General features: G+C 35.8%; 2 protein-coding genes and 1 non-coding gene across 4 annotated transcripts; 2 read left to right on the top strand and 1 right to left on the bottom strand.

The window, feature by feature from the left end:
• The first annotated feature begins 2,131 nt into the window (after positions 1-2,131).
• Positions 2,132-3,956, top strand: LOC141599426 (uncharacterized). The gene has a single exon (XM_074419426.1). It carries the CDS (start codon positions 2,261-2,263, stop codon positions 3,422-3,424), a length of 1,164 nt encoding a protein of 387 aa, XP_074275527.1. The 5' UTR covers positions 2,132-2,260; the 3' UTR covers positions 3,425-3,956.
• Positions 3,957-12,697: 8,741 nt separating this feature from the next.
• TRNAG-GCC (transfer RNA glycine (anticodon GCC)) lies at positions 12,698-12,768 on the top strand. The gene has a single exon. It is a non-coding gene; the product is annotated as a tRNA-Gly (tRNA).
• A 78-nt stretch (positions 12,769-12,846) lies between these two features.
• Positions 12,847-14,608, bottom strand: LOC141602537 (ADP-ribosylation factor 1-like). 2 transcript variants are annotated; one of them, XM_074422771.1, is made up of 6 exons: positions 14,540-14,608; positions 14,211-14,347; positions 14,021-14,091; positions 13,609-13,728; positions 13,397-13,515; positions 13,083-13,271 (listed from the first exon to the last, which is right to left on the bottom strand). In XM_074422771.1, exons 1-6 carry the CDS (start codon positions 14,542-14,544, stop codon positions 13,181-13,183), a joined length of 543 nt encoding a protein of 180 aa, XP_074278872.1. In that variant the 5' UTR covers positions 14,545-14,608; the 3' UTR covers positions 13,083-13,180. The 2 variants fall into 2 exon arrangements, with proteins under 2 accessions (XP_074278871.1, XP_074278872.1); XM_074422770.1 differs by lacking the exon at positions 14,540-14,608 and having other exon boundaries at positions 12,847-13,271; positions 14,211-14,439.
• Positions 14,609-20,166: the final 5,558 nt, after the last annotated feature.

Genomic DNA, 20,166 nt, shown 5'->3' with positions numbered 1-20,166 from the left:
TAGGCTAGACACAATCTCTTTTCACATTGTGACCCAGGTACGACCCATGGTGTGTCGTATTGTACTGGATCATGTCAATCCCATGTCGGGCTAAAATGATCATGAGCTGTGTTTAGGCGTGCCAGTCCAACAGTCCGCGTGCCCACTTTCATCTCTTTCGACCCAAGATACCTTTTAAACAACCCTACATGTAATTCTTTTCGCAAATACGTTTTCATTGTGTATCCTGGTTAGGGCTGAGAATCGGTCCAAGACCGGACCGAACCGGACCAAACCGGACCGGACCGAAAATAAAAATTTAGTGGACCGAAGACCGGACCTAAAACTTTCGGTCTTGGACCGGACCCAACCCGAAATATTTGGTCCGGTCCGGTCTTGGACCGAAATGGACCTAAAATTAGTTTTTTCACCATTTCGTATACGATAATTACATTTTAGTTCCGCTAAATAAAATGCATTTAAATAATTAGACGACTCTTTTTATGAAAATCATTGACAATACTAATTTATAATGTGTTTTGAAGAAAAAATATTAATTTGATTCATAATATTTTAATCTTGCGTCACTAAAAATCTGAAATTTGGTCCATTCGGTCCGGACCTAAATTAACCGGTCTTGGACCGGACCGGACCGAAGACCAAACCTTGAAAAAATGAGGACCGAGGACCGGACCAAACTAATTCAGTCCGGGTTTGGTCCAGACCAAATGGTCCGGTCCGGTCCATTTTTCCGGTCCGGACCTAAATTTGCTCACCCCTAATCCTGGTACAACCGTGCAATGAGACGTTCAACCATGGGCCAAAGACCTACACGTAAATCTCCGGCCCGAGAAAGGTGTCGTCACACCCTACATTCGTGTTCGTCGTATAGTATAATTTGTGCAAATCGAGATGTTCAGCCATGGGCCGAAACGACTAAAAGCCCAAGGGATTAGGAAAATATATATTAGGCCCATTTGTCACCTTGCGCACCCATGTAAACTTTGGAATCTCTTCACTGTTTCACAAAACCGAAGCATTAATTAATCAATTTGTACTCCGTAAGACCGTAATATCTTCAAGTCTTCAAGTCCTTGTTTTGTTCTCGTGACCTTGTTTTGTTTGGTGCCTGATTCATACTATAATCTAATTGGCCAATAAGCAGTTATCAAACAACTACAAATGAGCTGGCTTAACTAGTAATTAACAAAGATTTGATTCCATGGTTTGTTTTCTAATTAAGGTTGGTTAATTAAACTCACAAGTTGCATACCTCATTCTTGTCACCTAATCTATAGGAGATAAGAACATAAGTCACTATCTACCAAAGTGCTCAAAGACAGCTGCAAGCCTGCAATATCAAATTTGGACTCATTTCACTTCCTAATTAATCATCACCTAACCTAATATTGATTCTCTATTTGGTGATGTCAAGAGCCATGAGTTCAATCTATTAATTAAGCCTTAAACTACCTACGATAAGTCTCTCTTAAAACGGATATATCTGTCTTAAAATTAAAACAGGGTCAAATAGCATACACCTACATAGATAAGACAAGATTTTTTGCTAATGTCTAATTTATACAAGTGGTATGTTATTTGATTCGTTTTAGGTCTAAGATAAAATAAAATAGTTCCGTCTTAAACAAGAATAGGTGAACTACCTAAAGCATAGGCTCTTTTTCTCATTATCTCTACAGCTTCCAAATACTTGTATAACATACGGAGTATAGATTTACAAATAAAGCGTTTTTTTCTGTTACGAAAAGGCGGAATACGATAGTGTCTGTCTTAAGTCTTCTACAAGTATGGAGTATTTTACAATAACGGCCTAGACATGAATAAACATGCTCCTCTTGTCACATCTATTATATTGACCCATTTTAAGGTTAAGACCGATATTATCGACCTCATTGTCTTAAACAAGAATTTGTGAACTAGTTTAGGATTTCAAGTCTTAGTAACATAAGATCAACTGTTACAAGCGATGACCCATATGTACACACACAGTCACTCACACTGTAGCAATGGACCACACGAGTCACCAAACGGATAATCACCAAACACAACAAAGCTGTTAATCTGGCACCAAGCATCTGGAATAGAGTAGCTCACAAATATTGAACTCATGTCTCATAATTGGCCTTGGTTTTTAGTGCACTCCACCTGGTTATATACCCACCCTTTCCCCCTAACTTTCACACTATTAAATTCCCCTTCCAAATCTCCCACCATTTTTCAAGCATCACCACATACTTTCCAAAAACCTTTCAAAAATATCATGCCTAAACCTCTTCTCCTCCTCCTCCTCATAACCCTCCTCCAACTCTCCCTCTCCGCCTCCTTAACAAATCCCGGCGACATCGCCGCGCTTAAATCATTCAAATCCTCAATAACCCCATCAACAATCCTCCCCTCATCTTGCATCTCTACATGGGATTTCTCATTTGACCCATGCTCATCCCCTAAAACAACACACTTCATATGTGGCCTAACATGTTCACCTGATTCAACACGGGTCATTTCCATCACACTCGATTCAGTAGGCTACTCTGGTACACTCACCCCACTAATCTCCCAACTCACTCACTTACTCACCCTTGACCTTGGTCAAAACTCCTTCCATGGGCCCATCCCAAATTCTCTCTCTTCCCTCTCTCTTCTCCAAACCCTCTCTCTAAGATATAATTCCTTTTTTGGCCCTCTCCCTTCTTCCATTACTACCCTTACTAATCTCATTGACCTTGACCTTTCTGGTAATTTCCTTACTGGGCCCCTCCCAACAACACTCTCCTCACTCACTAAACTAACCCGACTTGACCTTAGTTTTAACCGATTTTCGGGTGAATTACCAAAATTGCCCCCTAACTTACTCGAACTCGCTATAAAAGCGAATTCTCTATCAGGGTCGATATCAAAAGTGTCCTTTTCCGATTTAACCCGACTCGAAACTGTCGAACTCAGCTCCAACTCATTCACAGGTGTTCTTCCCAACTGGTTCTTCCAACTACCTTCACTCCAACAAGTCAACCTAGCGAACAACAGCCTGACAGGTGTCGACATCGCGAAACCCGACAGAAAGTATAATAATCTTATAGCCGTTGATCTTGGGTATAATAAAATACAAGGATACGTGCCGGTAAATTTTTCGGATTACCCTGCATTAGCGTCACTGTCGTTACGGTATAATCGCTTACGTGGACCAATACCGTTGAAGTACAGTAAAAAGGGTACGTTAAGAAGGTTGTTTTTGGACGGTAATTATTTAAGTGGGACCCCACCGGTTGGGTTTTTTTACCGTGGCGGCGATGCGGTGGCGGGGAGCTTTGGTGATAATTGTTTACGAGGATGTCCGCGGTCGTCGCCACTGTGTTTGCCGTCGCAAAAGCCCATGGCGGTCTGTAAACAGGCTTACGCTGGCAAATTGTCAACCTCGTTCGATTAAAAGTCAATTTTGTCGGCAAACTTTATTTTTATATATCCTTTTTTTTTTTAAACCCAACCATAAATATTTAAAGGAAAATTAGAAGCGTCACCAATGATACTAAGTTTCGATGCTACCACCCTCTTACATATAGTTGTAGGGAGTATGAGTTTTTTATAATGTACGTGGAGGATGGTAGTGAGATTTAGTATCATTTGATAATGTTCTAGCGGAAAAATGTCTTAGGTATTTCTTACATATTTCTTAGGGTGTAATTTTTTATTAGTATTAAAATTTCGATAGTATGAATAGTGTATGTAAATTAGAGGGAATGCTATTTTTTATTAGAATAAGAAAATTATGTATGCGTATAGTGATTGTAAAATTAAAATTAGTGTAAGCATTAGATATGGTGTAAATGTTTTTTTTTTAGATGTCAAATAGCTTAGTGTAATTAAGGCGCATTATCGATAGTGTGCAACATAAATTGAGCTACATTTTGTGTAATATTTGTAATAAATGTGATTCGCGATTGTACAATTATCACCGACCAGACATTTTCCTTCACATTTTTTAGTACTTACGACTTACTCCTATAATTGTATTTACAAAAGTAGATTCATAATCTTGTAGATAGACTACAAAGATTAAAGAATGATCCACTTAAATTGTTGATAGCTTGTAAACTATTTCAAACGTCTTAGTCAATAATTTACACTTACTTTATTTCTCCCTTATAACATAAAATAAGTGTAAATTATTCATGAATAGGACAATAGGAGTAGTTTCACAATGATATTTACCAATAGGTCTTGGTATAGACGGGTGGGACGAACAGACGGGTAAAGACCTCTAATAAAATGAGTAGGGGGGACAAGGTGGGGCACCCCCATGTGCTTCCCACTTTATGGCAAATGAGTATTTTGTGAGGAGAAATGGTATCCGTCTATACGTATAGACGGATAGTGCCCGTCTATAATGAGAATTTGTAGATATTTACCGTACGGCGAGACAAGGAAAACAATGGTTATTACTCCAGTTATCAAGTTGCGTAATTGTCGGTTGTACAAGTTTACCAGTTGCGCATGCCTATGCACTTGCTACCTGCTAGGGTCATGCATGTAGAAAGTAAGGTCCAAGGTAAGTGCTAATAATTTTTTTGCACCAAATATTTCCTAACTCGAGACATAAATTACTCACGGGTATACAAATTTTTATTGAAGACGGGCACTATCTATCACAAGTTGAAAACGGATAATGGTCCTCTCACAATATGCAAGTAACAGTATTTATAGGGTGCTCCGAGTTTTTAGATTGTTTTGTACTATAAAAAAACATATAATTGATTATGCGTAATATTAAGAAGTGTAGAAAAGAAAAAATTTGATGTCTTACCCCGAATAAGATTTAATAATTTAACTAAACTAATTTTGTTAAAAAGTTCTTATAAAAAAAATTAAGATTGTCAGTTTAATTAAATGAACCAACTTATCGTCCTTTTTTATCCATTTTGGTAAGATATTTCAAGTAATTTATTTGACAAAATAAGCTTATTTAATCAAAAATTCAGATACCTTATCTTTTAAAAGTCATTGACAAGTAGCTTATTTAGACCATGTACAACAACAAAAACTTCTATGTCTAAAGATGATATATTTACACTCATCATCTCACAACAACAAAAACTTTAAATCAAAAGATGATTTTTTGTCAAACTCATCCAAATATGATGAGTCTCACAAAAAGTCATCTTTAGATAAATAAATTTTGTTGTTGTGGGGTGATGAACAGAAAAATATCAACTTTAGAAGTAGAACTTTTTGTTGTTGTAGATAGTTGAGGATGAAAATTGTTAGTAATTTTTTCTTTTTTTATGTGAGTTAGGAGAGAATAAAGAGTGAGGTGAGAGATTGGGGTCAGGTTAAAATTTATTGTTGTTGTGTAAAGTTTTTGTGTAAAATATCATCTTATGATAAAATGAGATGGATAGGTCGAGGGCCCACAAAAATCAACAAAATGTTATTGTTGTTGTGGATGCTCTTAGGTTGTGTTTGTTAAATTGGCTAAAACCTGAAAAGGTAACTGGAAACCGAAAAAGGTAACTGAAATCTGAAAATGTAGTTGAAAATTAGGAGCTTGTAAGGTACACGATTATATTAAAAAAAATGTTTGATAAAGTAATTGAAAAGTGGTTGAATTTTGGTAAAATAACATAAAAGAGCATAATAAGTATTCACTACTATAAATTAAGGATTTAAGGGGTTGTTTGGTTCACTACTTAGAAATGGAATAGATTGCAATGAGAAACCCCATAGAAGTATGGGATTCTAATTTCATACCTTCCAAAACATGTTTGGTACGGTTCATTAGAAAAATAAATATAAAGGGATGGAGTTTGAATCCATGGGGAGGGGGTGGGTATGGGATTCCAAGGGGTTGGGGTGGAATGAGAATCTATCAGGATTCTAACTCCATTTCAAAACACCCCAACTAAACACTAGAATGGCTAGAATCCATTCCATTTCATTCCAAACCTCTCAACCAAACACCCCCTAAAGAGATAGAAAGGAAGAAAATTCATACGAGTAATAAAAAGCGGCTAATTTCTCAAATGCTACCATAAGTAGCATTTCACTTCAGATACACAAATTGTTAATGTAAGACCTTTCTCGTAATAGGTAATTACCATTTTTATTTAATATTTATCTTTTTATTTTAATTAATTTTTAGTTTAATTATTGGTTATCCCTCAGTAATATAGTGAGAGACAGTCTCTCAAGAGACTTACTCTTTTAGGTAATTTCATTTTAGGTAGCTCATTTAATTAAGAGTTATGCTCATTCATGAACATAATTTACTCGATCATGGACATGAATGACCATTATATCCTTGTCATTTGATCACATTTACTATTTTTTTCTAATTCCAATAAACCTGAAAAATTACTCATTCCAATGCAAAAACCACCAACCAACCACCACATACAACCACCACCACTAGACCTGTCAAAACCTGACCTGACCCGAAAATCGAATGTAACCCGACCCGTAAATAACCCGCAAATAACTCGTTTTTTTAACCCGAACCTGTTTTGACTCATAAATACTGGGACAAAACCCGACCCGTAATGGGTTGACCGTTGGGTCAAGACAATATATGTTCCTTAAAATACACAATGTCAAATATATATTGACTTAAAAATTTTTGAGGAAAAATATGTATATATGCAGTATGTCACGTCATCACCTCGAACCACATGCCACATCATTACCTCAAATTTGTGACACGCCGTCACTTTCACCATATTACGTCGACCCGTTTCCACATCGCCACATCATCACTTCGGGCCACATGCCACGTCATCACTTTCAAGTGTGTGCCACGCCATTACTTTCACCATATTAAATCAAACCGCATTCCACGTTAGCATTGTCACGTCATTAACTCAGATCCCAATCCACGTCATCACCTCGAAGTGTGTGCCTACTGTCACTTTCATCGTATGCGTCGAACCGCACTCCACGTCAGAACTGCCACGTCATCACGTTGAAGTGTGTACCACAACGTCACTTTCATCGTATTACGTCGAACCGTACTCCACGTCAGCATTGTCACGTTATCACCTCGGATCAGATGCCACGTCATCACCTAAAAGTGTGTGCCACATCGTCTCTTTCATCGTATTACGTCGAACCGCACTCCACGTAGGCGCTGCAACTCATCACCCCAGATCACATGCCACATCATCATTGTCTTATTATTTGAGTCTCATTGTCGTACTTAGCGAGTTAGTGAGGGTGATGATGATGATGATGATGATGATGATGATGATGGTGGCGATGGTGATGGTGGTGGTGATGGTGAGAATTGTGACAATAATTAAGTTGACTAAGACGAGTAAGAGGAGACAAAACGTATAAATGGTAGGAATTGATATAAAAGAAGTTTTAAAAAATGTCAGAAAAAGATGTTGATCGACTCGTTTTTTAACCGGAATCCGACTCGAAACCCATATATACTTGACCCGTATTTTACCTGATTCGTATTTTACCTGAACTCGAAACTACCTGACCCGTAACCCTCTCGTTAGATCCGTTTGACAGGTCTAACCGACCACCACCCACCCAACAATGTCCACCATAGCCATATCCTATAGGCCACCCTCAGAACCGCCGCACCACCCTCAACCCCCTGAGCCCAGGCTTTAGACCTTCACGCGACAACCATCACCTCTTTGTCGTCCTTTCATGTCGCCTCCTTAAGACTGGCTGGACTCAAGGCCTCCGCTCCATACCAGCATTGTAGCCTCCTGAACGCCGGCAACCATGGCCCCTCCTCATCGCAGTCCCTTCGTTACTCTCCCTCCGCCCCTTCGTTGTCACAAGTATTGCATCCATTCCGTCCCTATACTCCTCTCTTTCACCTTCTAACGACAACCACTACACGCCGCCCTTTGACGTCCAAACTCAGCCCCTTCCCCTTCCACCCTAGCCGCCCTTCCCGCGTTCCTAATTTCCATTAACACAATTTTTTGTAAACCCTGATTAATTAAATCTCCCTAATTGAATCATTTGATAGTTAGTATCCATAATTAATTAAATCCGGATCATTATTTGATCAACATGATAGTTAGTCCATAATTGAATCATTTGAATCGAATTTGATGAGTTTTTTTTAAACAAATTTGATGAGTTTTGGGAGGAAGAGAGATGAAGAGAATTTGGTTATGGGTAAGGTAAGGAAAAATAATGGTAAAAAGTTTATGAAAGAGTAAAAATTGTTCATGAAATAGCAATTACGTTAATTAAAGAAGCTACACCCCAAATAATTACACAAAAATAAGGTAGCAGAAATTTTAGTCAAATAAACTAATTTAGTCAAATAAGCTAGCTGAAATATTTTGCCAAAAAGAGCCTTAATAAAATAAGCTAGCTGAAATGAAATGTTATCTAAAATAGCATATTGAGAAATAAGGTCCCTGATCCTATTTTATCTTCCTTTTTTTTATCTATTTAATTTCTAATACAATATTAAATAATTATTATATTTTTTTACATTATGCCACCAAAAGTTAGCTGCCATTTTAGCTTGTATGTCAAACATTTTTTATATAATCAATTACCTTATATTATTAGCTCCTAATTTTCAGCTAAATTTTTTCAAATTTCAATTACCTTTTCAGTTTACCACTATTCTTTCACTTTCAGTTAGTTTTACTATATCGATCCAAAGTCTTCCAGTAATGCACTCTTTATGTAGCTATTATTGTAATTTTGTTACAATAGACGGAGTAATAAACATAAAAGTGCATGCTGATTTAATAACATGTGTCAAATTCATATAATAATTACGACTTTGTATATTAGATAAAAATAACCACAAAAATTAGATAAAATAAATAAATCAAATGGCAAAATGGCTCTTATCTTGAGACAACTAAAAAAGAGAGCGTGAATATCATAATAGATAGTAAAATAGGATTTATGAGTACAAATTTTATGTTTATATAGTCATAAATTAAATTTTGAAAAAAACTTGAAATTATATACCATCCTTAATAAAAATTACTCCATATAAAAGTATTAATTTTTTTATTTTATTCAAACGATACTATTTAAATTTATTTTATCACTAAAATGAATATTATTGTTTTAAGCCCTAGATTAACGAATCCACTTTAACCATCAAAACCCCCAAATTTGGGTAGTACACCACTCAGTGAGTCAGAGACGACCAAGATTCAATTTTAATTACTGAGTATTTCGTACATTGTTTGGTTAATTAATTACTGACAATTACTATAATAATAGTGTAAAATGTCAAGTAGTACACGAGGTGGGAATCCAATGACTGACGTATTTAGTCAGGTTTTCACAAGTGATAAATAAAAAAGAGATTTTATTATTAGAGACACAAATCATTGGTCTGTACGGATCAACTTGAAGCTCTTGTATATAGTACTCGTACGTGGTCAGTACCAGTGGTCAGTGGTCACTGGTCAGTGGTCACTGGTCTACATGTACGATTGAATTCCGATCGCTCGATTATCTATCTCAATTGGTCTCCCTTGTGACGGGTTACCATTTGTGGCGGATATTTTGTGAGTTAAAATGGTAACAAAATGGGTTAGTGGAGAAAGGGAACCACATGAATAGTGTTGCAGAGAGAGAAAAAGTGGGTACTTTATGAGGTAAAATGGTATCCGTCACTCAAAAGTGACGGATATGTGCCGTCACAAACAAGAATTTGTGTATCTAATTTTACATGCTTTTATTTTTGGTGCCACTATTCGCACATTTTAGGCGTCCATTTTCACATGACATTGTTAAAAATTCAATTTAGATTCTCTTCGTTACATTTTCTTTTCATTTTTTAAACGGTTTAAATTATTTACTTAAACAATCTAACGGTTACCAATAGAAGTTTATCTTCATTGACATCAATTCTCGTATATATCGTTCTTTTTCATATTTTTTTTGGCAAAATGTTACCACTTTTTGGTAAATAATGACCGCTTTATGGTACATAGTGATTACCTTAAAAAAAATTCATTTTTTTAGTCATAGATAGTGATCACTTTAAAAAAAATCATTTTTATGCTACTATTAAAATCATTCGTAGTAATAATGGTTCTGAATTAAACTTTCTAAAATCTTATTTTTTGAACATATGGTAGGATGGTATCAGAACCCATGGTTGTGTGACCTGAGCATGAAAAAAAAAAGGCCATTCACATGTGAGGGGTGTATGAAGATGAAAAGGAACTCTATGTGAAATCTCACGTTGAAAGAAAATGAAAGATATGTCTAATATATAAACTCGATAAGTTACTCAATCAATGAGTTAGTCAATTTATAACCAATTGGTTTTGGAATGAAACTCATTAGACTTATAAACCAAACTCTCTCTTGTTCGTACGAGTGCTACACAGACCCCATAATAAATTTTACAAAAGACAAATAAATAACAAAAATAGAAAAAGTCCTTCTAGGCATTAAGTAGCTATGATGGTTTGATCTATCATTTGCTTTTAGACTTCTTTTTTGTGAAACTTTAATTTCTTACCCAATCTTTGTTAATTACTTAGCTAGATAGTAAATAGTTTTCCACAAAACTTTATTTCTCTATGTTTTTTCTTGTCTCGCCAAGTGTGGGCAAAGTTATCTATATTTTCCTAGGAGAGAAAAGTTAAAGGAGTTAGGTTCATCAATTCATTTTACGAAGCGTTTGTTTTGTGTAGGGTATGGGTTTAGAATTAGAAATCATATCTTGGTGGTATGAGGTTGGATCTCAATTTCCCATAGTTTGTGTTTGCTTCAATTTTGAGGGGTATGGATTTCAAACTAAATTAAGGTTAAAATCTGTAAAATAAAATATTTTAAATAATTTTTGATATTATGAAATCATAAAGATACTGTTTTGATCAAGTACATCATAATTTTGTTTTCACATGTTTTACCCATTTCTATTTGATACCGATGAGAATCAGGCGCTGTTTGGTAAATGACATATTGGCCAATTTTTAGCATATTTAAGGGTTTTAGCATGTTTGACCAATCAATATGCTAATTTTAGTGTTTGGTAAACAACATATTGAAGTATTTGGGGTCAATATGGTGTTTTACAATATGCTGCTTACCCCAGCATATTGGTTAACATATTGTAAAATAGGAAATTTGTCTCCATTTTACAAAGAAAACTAACAATCTACTAATCGTAATCTGCCAATTACCAAACACTCAAATTAATTCTGCTAATTATAATATGGTAGTCAAACATTCTGATAAAATCTGCCATTTATAATCTGCTTATGCTGAAATTAATCCGCTGTTTACCAAACAAGGCCTCAATCTCATACTCACCCCTCTTATTGGGTATGAAAAACTCATACCTCATGAGTTTGAGGTATGGATATAAAACTATTATATTTGTCAAGCCCATACTTCATGCCTCATACTTTTTTTCTTGAACCAAACACCTCCTTAAGAATTAAGTAACTATTATCAAGAGTACAATTCAACAAGCAAGTGCCTTAAGAATGCAACCATCTTAAATTCTTCATTTATAATTAATTTTACAGTCTCGCCGCGAGCACGAGATCGGAGTTTAATTTACAAGTATAAGATGATAAAATTAGGATTCAAAATTAGGAGTAAAAGAATTTAAAAGCCAAATTAGTAATATTATAGTAATAATGAATGTTATCTCTAGAGTGGATGAGAGTGAGTATATCGATAACGGTTAAAAAGTTAACCTTTACATAAATAACCCTCAAAATGAATTAAAAAAGATAAATATATAATCCAGACAGTTAGCTTTCAAAGTTACTCCGTAATATTTTTAGCATAAATTCCACCATTCTAATTTATACATTTGTAACTACATCTCTATTAACAAATAATCTTACGTCTGTCCTTGATTATAATGCCTCGCATAACTTATTAACCAGTCTTACTTGTAATAGTCACAAACTTATAACATCTTACAACCCCATTTCCTTTATAACATTATTTAAATCGATCGTGATTGGTCAGAAGTAAGAATTTATGATAACTTACGATCTATGAGATCTAGTGGCATGACCAGAGTGATGTTGATTTTGTACGTATGATTGAGGATCAGCAGTTGAGCACCAAAAAAAGGTGGAATGTCAATTGATTTTATCCCATTACATTAAAGTACGTCAATTGTAGCAATAATAGTCATTAATCAGTGTGCCATTTAGCTGTACATCACCACAACACAATCGGCGTATGTACAATACAAGAAGCTGTCACTTTTTACTTTCCTGTGTCTTGCTGTTAATGATAAACTTTATTCGATTTTTTTTCAATCGTCAAAAGAGTTAAAAAGACGTTAAAGGATTGTATCCAAAGTGTTGATAGCTAAACGCTAATGCGTACACATTTTGCTATATATGCAACCTGCTTCCATGACATACATCTAGTAGTATAGGGTTGTAGAGGTGATCAAATGCAGTCTTGGATTACAAACAGTTACACCATGCATGATTTTGGCCTGTATACTGTAAATGCATATTAGCGGGTTTGAAATAGTTTGAAGTCATGAATTTTATGAAATTCATTTATGCGTTGTTTGTACTTGTAATTTACGAGTCATCCATACACGGTCTAATGGACTGTATGAACTATAAATCTATAGAAATATGCTGATAATTTGATAAATTGCAGTATGCCACAAGCCACAATTTTAGGAACGCAGGAGAGTTACACCAAAAAACGAGTTACTGAGAACATGAACCTATATTACGTTAAGAGGATGTTAACAACAAAAGCACCAGTGGTCTAGTGGTAGAATAGTACCCTGCCACGGTACAGACCCGGGTTCGATTCCCGGCTGGTGCAAATTATTTCCCCCATTTTTTTTACTTGCTCTTTTTTTGGCCTTCATACATAGTCATAATTAAACATAATGAAGCATTTGGGAGTGTAGTTTTTATTGATTCAAATTAAAATATACATGAAAAACTTTGCAAAATACACAATTAGAACAAAGAATAAAACTAGATTATTGCTTGCATCGAGAGGAAAAAATCAGGTAAATGTAAAACTCTCATGCTCTAGTTCTCTACTTAAAAAAGGGTCCTGTGAAAACACTTCACACAAATCTTCAACTGTTCCGTAAAGCCAACTTCTATTCCCAAAAATTGGATGATGGTCGCTTTTATTTGCAGCTTCGAGAAAAAAAAAAAAAAAGATACTCCGTAGAAGGCTGTAGGTGTAGGAGTACTCCATGATCGTGAAAACCAGAAGGATTTCATGTAGGCTTGGTACATAGACACTTGGATAGCCAATCAAGTCCTTCATATAGTCCGCGCCCTGATATTGCAGAAGCATTCTGTATAAACCTGCAACACGATAACAAATTTACAGAATAGCATAGTACAATACTCTTCTAAACAAGTCATGCACCCGATCAAACACGATTAAATGTGAAGTTGTTAGGAAATACAGTTCCTAAAAGTGTACTTACCAGGTACGCTGACGAAGTAAGTGCAAACCAAGGCCGTTAGCTACCTCTGAGGCACACATTGCATTTGGAAGGTCTTGCTTGTTGGCAAATATTAAAACGGCCGCATTTCTCAGTTCATTCTAATACCAAAGTAAAGAAGATTGTCAGAAGAGAGCAAAACCAAAAGGAAAGTATATAAATCATAGCTGCTGTTTGAGTGTTTTCCCACTAACCTGAGCTAGAATATGGTGGAGCTGATTACGAGCTTCAATAATCCGAGATCTGTCACTACTATCTACCACGAAAATGAGTCCTTGGGTGTTCTGGAAGTAGTGTCTCCATAATGCCCGAATCTGAGTAATAACATAAAGGAACATCAGAAACATTTGATCCTCAAGATTCACTTTTCAGCATTTAGAACAAAGACGGGAGACTGGGAGAGCTACGTAATAGGAATATTTATAATAGTTGGGCTTCAACCATCACCTTAAGGTTATGGTTGAAGCCCAACTATTATAAATATTCCTATTAATAATAGGAATATTTATAATAGTTGGGCTTCAACCATCACCTTAAGGTTTTGGTTGAGTTGGTTCATCTATCACTACGCATAATCAACTGTATAAAGAGAGTGATATTCGGTACCTTCTCTTGACCACCAATATCCCAAACAGCAAAGCTAACGTTCTTGTATTCAACCGTCTCCACATTGAAACCTAGTCAGATAGAGCAATCTCATTATTTCGTGTACTAGTCATGGTTTTCATGTTCAACAAAACTGTCATCTATACTCAGAAACATGCATTAACAGAAAACAAAAGGAATGAATGAATACCTATAGTAGGAAGAGTCCTAACAACTTCTCCGAGTTTGAGCTTGTATAATATTGTCGTCTTTCCAGAGGCATCAAGCCCAACCATGAGTAATTTCACTTGGCATCTAGAACCAATCCTCTTAAGAAGACGAGATGAGCTAATACCCATTAAGGCAACAAACCGGAGAATTCAAGAGATTCAATACAGTAAGAATAACAATAAAACTGTTACTTCGTAGTTCAACTTATATCAAACTTTTGAAACCAGCAAATCTTTTATACTTGCGAAAAGCCATAGGAATATGATTCTTCTTATAAAGAGAAAGGAATAAAGGTGTGAAGTTGATTACCTCATTTTAGTTGTTACAAAAATCTTGTACACATTTAGTTGACTGTCGAGGACATCTGATAAAATTGGAACGATACTCACCTTTGCTTTGACAATATCCAACAACTTTTATGTGACTAACTTTATAATTTACTACTACTAATTAATTCTTCCAACATTCTTTCAGACGGTATCATTGTAGTCCGTACGTTTTATAGCATCATATACCAAAGTTAAAGTTCATAAACAACATTTTGATCACATGTTAATACCCTTTAATTTAAACTTTCAGGATTTGGGAATCTGTTACGAAATCTCGGACTTTCGCAACTAATAAACAACAAACTTGGTTTTATCGGAGTTGTGTTCGAATACAATTAAATTTCGGACACTTTTTTTTTTTTTTTTTTTTTTTACCGCCCATGAGATATATGAGTTCGTACTTTAACAAGATGCCTTCCACATGTTCCCACAGTAAGCCGGGTTTTCTGACATTTATTTACTCGATTCCTAAGATGTTGATTACTCGATTACTACCACTTAACTTATTCAGCTAAGTTGTCTAGCTATTGATTTCCGCGGAAAGTAAGTTGTCTAGCTATTGATCAACCCTGGAAAGTAAGTTGTCTAGCTATTGATTTCCGCGGTGGGCTGATCCCAAGCAAGTCAAGAGTAGTGCAGATACTCTGCCCCTTCATATGTGTGAATCGAAATCGTGACAACTCATCGAGTAATTCCTTTTTTGGCTTTGGGCAAAGGGAGTCGCAAGAGCAGTTTTGAATCCAAATTCTGTTGACATACCGTTACCAATTCTCTTTTAGAGCCAACGGCTGAAAGATTAAACTCCACATTGCCTTAAAAGTTGACCTTTTCCAATTAGCCAGAAGAGCACAAAACATAGAATTCCCCAAAGCCCTTAAAAGTTAGATAATACGAAATTTATGAGGTAATACTATGATAGTAATGCTATGAGTGGGATATATCATAGTATATATTACTCCCTCCGTCCCGGTCAATTGTTGTCCTTTCGTTTTGGCACAAAGACCAAGGAATGAGGAAAAGGCCAATAACTAAATGACAAGTGGAACAAATTGAATGTGAATGATCAAATTACTCATCAAGTTTATTCTTAAAATAGAAAGGACAACAAATGACTGAGACACCCCAAATTGGAAAAGAACAACAAATGACCGGGACAGAGGGAGTATTATTTAGTGCGATGGTAGGCATCTAAGCCCAGGTTCAGCCATGAGCGCGGAACTATAATAGTATTACTACACCTATGTTAGAATCGCACATGGGCTTGGGCCACGCCCACCGAGAAGGAGAGATTGTCCACTTTATAAATACAAGGAGGTTACATTCCAAAACCAATTGACAATGGATGGAGTAGCGCCTTGGGTTGTAAGCTAGATCACTTTTCTCTATTTCTCCGATGCGAGTGAGTAATTATTCACGCCATAAATTCAGTGACTAATGACTATTATTATATTACTCTGTCCAAATTACATATTACTCACTCTCTGTCCCGGTCATTTGTTATTTTTTCCATTGTTGAGTGTTTCAGTCAATTGTTGTCCTTTCTATTTTAGGATTGCATTTTATGAGCAATTTGATCCTTCACACTCAATTTAGTCCACTTGTCATCTTATAATTGACCCTTTTTTTTCTTTCCTTAGTCTTTGTGTCAAAATCAAAGGACAACAATTGACCGGGACGGAGGGAGTAATATATACTATGATATATCCCACTCATAGCATTACTATCATAGTATTACCTCATAAATTTCGTATTATCTAATTATACCTAGCAGGCTAGCACACATCAAGTTACTTGTTCCCTTGCTTCTGAAAATTGATCATGATGTAATAATATATACCAAGGATAACTTCAAAGGCAAAATATTTTCTTAATAAAAAACCAAAATTTATATTCGATGATCGTACCGATGAATAATACTCGCAATTCATTTATGTTGAATCTTTTTCACGGCTCGATAGATAATTTTATAAGCCAATGATTTTTTTCCGTGTTTCAGTCTTGGTTTACCTTTTCTTATACACGCTGATCCTAGCGATGTAAGGACAAAAGGGAGATGGATTCATATTTCATGAAAGTAACTATTATAAAGAAGAAGATTTCCATGTAATTAAATAATACGGGAACGAAAATCAATTTAACCAAATGTAGGTCATTCCAACGTGTAATGGAAGTTATTAGGCAATTGTCAGAGCTTGGTCTAACAAGTTCACAAGGTAGACAATCGAATTATGAATGTATAATTTGTGTATAAATAAGGGGGTGCTCGCTTTTTAATTTGATAGTAAATTAATAAGCGTGCAACATATCATGGACCAAGTAACATCGCTTGGTCTTCTCGCAGCCACTAATGCTGGCCGTGTTGCCATTGAATACATGGGCGATCGGGAGAAACTCGAGACTGGTGACATTAACATTCACGTTGAGGCTGTCCGAGAGAGGGAGATTGAACGTCGTAGTGGCGGGCCGCTACAAGTGCTAAACAATCACCGTCTTCATCCTCAACATGGTCTCATATTTGCTTATGGAGGCAACCGTTACTCGTATTCCTTTTTTTCCCCTATTCATTTTAGTATATATATGTATTTACCGAATATACTTTCAATTAGTGGAGCCAATTAACAATGAGTATATCTAGAAAAAATTTGGTTAGAATATATTTAGAGAATAAGAATTAGTCAGAATATAACATTGAGCGCAATATTTCATTATTAACATACATGGGCGGGAATTTTTAAGATGTGTTAATCTTTAGTATATAGGGGATATAATTTTTTTAAAATTATACAAAAAATAAAAAAATGAGCTCGAAGCAAACTTGACCGAACCGACAACCCTACTCAGATCATTTACAACCCTAGAAATACTTATTAGGATTATTTTCGAAACGTGCTCTAGCCAAAAAATACTAGGGAAAGAATCAAAGAAAGAAACATGGGCATTTTAAAAATATTTGTTTGATTTAACATTAATATCTTTAAAAATACTTTATGTAGTGATCTACAAAACAATTGATAAGGTTTTGATTCCCCAACTAAAAACTCAATTAGTTAAAATTAGCTAAGTTAAGTAGTATTTCTAGAGTCCACTTCTTCCCCATACCAAGTGAAAGAGAAAATGTAAAGACTACCATTAAAGGTTTAATCAGCTTACATTATGACTTTAATCGAAATAATTGAAAATCGTACAAATTAAATCCCTTAAAAGAATTAATCTTCCTTAACATAGGCATACGATCTAATCAAATATTTATTCATACAGGTGCGACTCATGCTCACAAAAGAGCTCAGGCAGTCGATACTCTTGCAGAGGATGCAATTTCGACTTGCACCACGCTTGCGCGATCTCTGACAGCATAATGTCAGGTTTAGCGTTGGAAACGACGAAAACCAATCTATTTGTCCACCAACATCCAATGATCTTAACCACCAGAACATCCGAGTACAGTTGCAACCATTGCCACAATGACGGTAATGTAAACCACAGATACTATTGTCAAGAATGCGATGCCAACTTTGACATGATGTGTGCTAATAACTCGACTCGATTACTAACCTTTTTGCACCCGGAACATGAACTCGAGCTTAAAACAAGGCCTCTCTTCGAGAAATGTGCAGTGTGCCACCATACCGGAACAATTAATGCCAGGGTGTTCAGTTGCCAGGAGTGTAAATATTATGTGCATCCAGCATGTTTCTATCCGGACATTACTAGTTCGACAAGCTTATTTATGCAACAAGTGGCTGAAGGATTTTCCGACATGGCTAAGCTTCTTTTGAATTAACAACATATGCTTCAAGTTATGCCTGTAAGCCCGAGTGCACGTTTGGTGAGATCTGCTTTGTTGCCTTGATTTGCCAATTGTTGGGCAATTACAAGGTTTTTTGGCTTTTTTTTTTTTTCTAACAAACAATAAGCCATAAGGCACAGTGTATGAAAAGGTGTGTATGAAATTTACTTTGCTATAGTGTTGCAAGCTCAATAAATCATGGATCTAGTAACTAGATCCGGTAAAACTGACCCGACTCGAATGATGCGACTCGAATGACCCACACTCGAAATGAGGATCTAATTCTTACATGAGTTTCGAATTGACACGGATTTATTCTACTTGACCGAATGTTTATTATTGGAAACTGAGTTTTATTCCCAACAACGTGAAAACAACCCACCCAAAAATGACCCTAACTGATCCACTCTGAAATTTTCCAAACAGGGGAAACCGAATTGACCCGACCGATTGACTCATCTGCCAGGTTTACTAGTAGTAACTAGGGAATTGTTTGGTTCAATAGGAATTGTAGTTCCACGAAAGTAACAATTCACACCTTTTGTAATTCACACATGAATTGAAATGGGTGAAAATAGTTTGGCTGGAATATGTGAAAGTGAATTTCACAATAATTTTTACTTACCTAAGCGGATTAGGTAAACAACTTCCTCCATTAGAGAGTATGAAACTTCAATTTATGTGATTAGTTTGAAGTAAACAAACAATCCTTTTATTTTTTAAATTCCATCGAATTGTAACTCATGTTGTTTTAGGAGGGAAAACCAAACTACTCGTAATGAGATACTTGGTGTTGAAAATAGAATGTGCTTCAAAGAAACAAAGCTGCATTATTCTTTGTGTAATTAACTAATTTAGCTAAACTCATTTTACCCTGCTAATTTTGATTATTCTTATCCCATCGACTTTATTATATGATCCCCATCTCACACAACCAAAATACACGCTGTTAGGAACAAAAGAGTATCATGACTTTATTTTTTTCAAGTTTTTTTTTTTTTTTTTTTTGACAGAGCGGAAAAGTTCTACATTCCAATAGTATGGCTCTCAAAACCATATTGATATACTACAATGTAAAATCGAATAAGATAAAACATAGAGTAATAGATTCCTAATAGAGAACAATAACTAGGGAGATCTCCATTGGATATCCAAAACTTGATGATGGAGGACAATTGCCTAGTACGAGCATTTTCACCTAAATCATCAACCAAACTAACATTCTCCTAGGCAACTGGATCAATTGAGGTGTCGTGAGGCAAGAACAAGGTGCACCTCAAGGAACGATCATTACAGGCAACGAACCAACAACCAAAGACAAAGAGCAAGCTGACAAGCCGGAAAAAAAGGAAGTTCCTCAACCAATCCCAAAGCCAAATTCACCCAGCTACGAACAACAATATATAATCGTACTAGAATTGTTAAAGGAACAGACCAAAGGATTTAGCAAGCACACGGAAGAGGAACATGACATCCTCTCACCCAATCCATCCCAAAACAGTCGTATATCCACCACAGTCGCCTTCCTTACCCCTTTATTCAAACTAACAACCCAGAAAAGGATACATCTACTATTAACAAACTTGACGTAATAAACAAACTAAGGGGCAAACTCCCATTAAATGATCTTATTAGCAGACATGGAAATATCGATAGACAAATGACCAGTAAAACCATCGAGAAAGGTGGAAATCCATCGCATTCGTACCTCCTAACACCATAAGCCTACCAAAACTACCAACACGATCCAAGTCGACATCACCACACAAATTAACACAATGAATCCAATTAGAGCCCCTGACTACCAGGAGAAGACGCAC

Source organism: Silene latifolia, chromosome 9 (assembly GCF_048544455.1).
Source record: "Silene latifolia isolate original U9 population chromosome 9, ASM4854445v1, whole genome shotgun sequence".
NCBI lineage: Eukaryota > Viridiplantae > Streptophyta > Magnoliopsida > Caryophyllales > Caryophyllaceae > Silene > Silene latifolia.
This window is presented reverse-complemented; position numbering and strand designations above follow the sequence as displayed.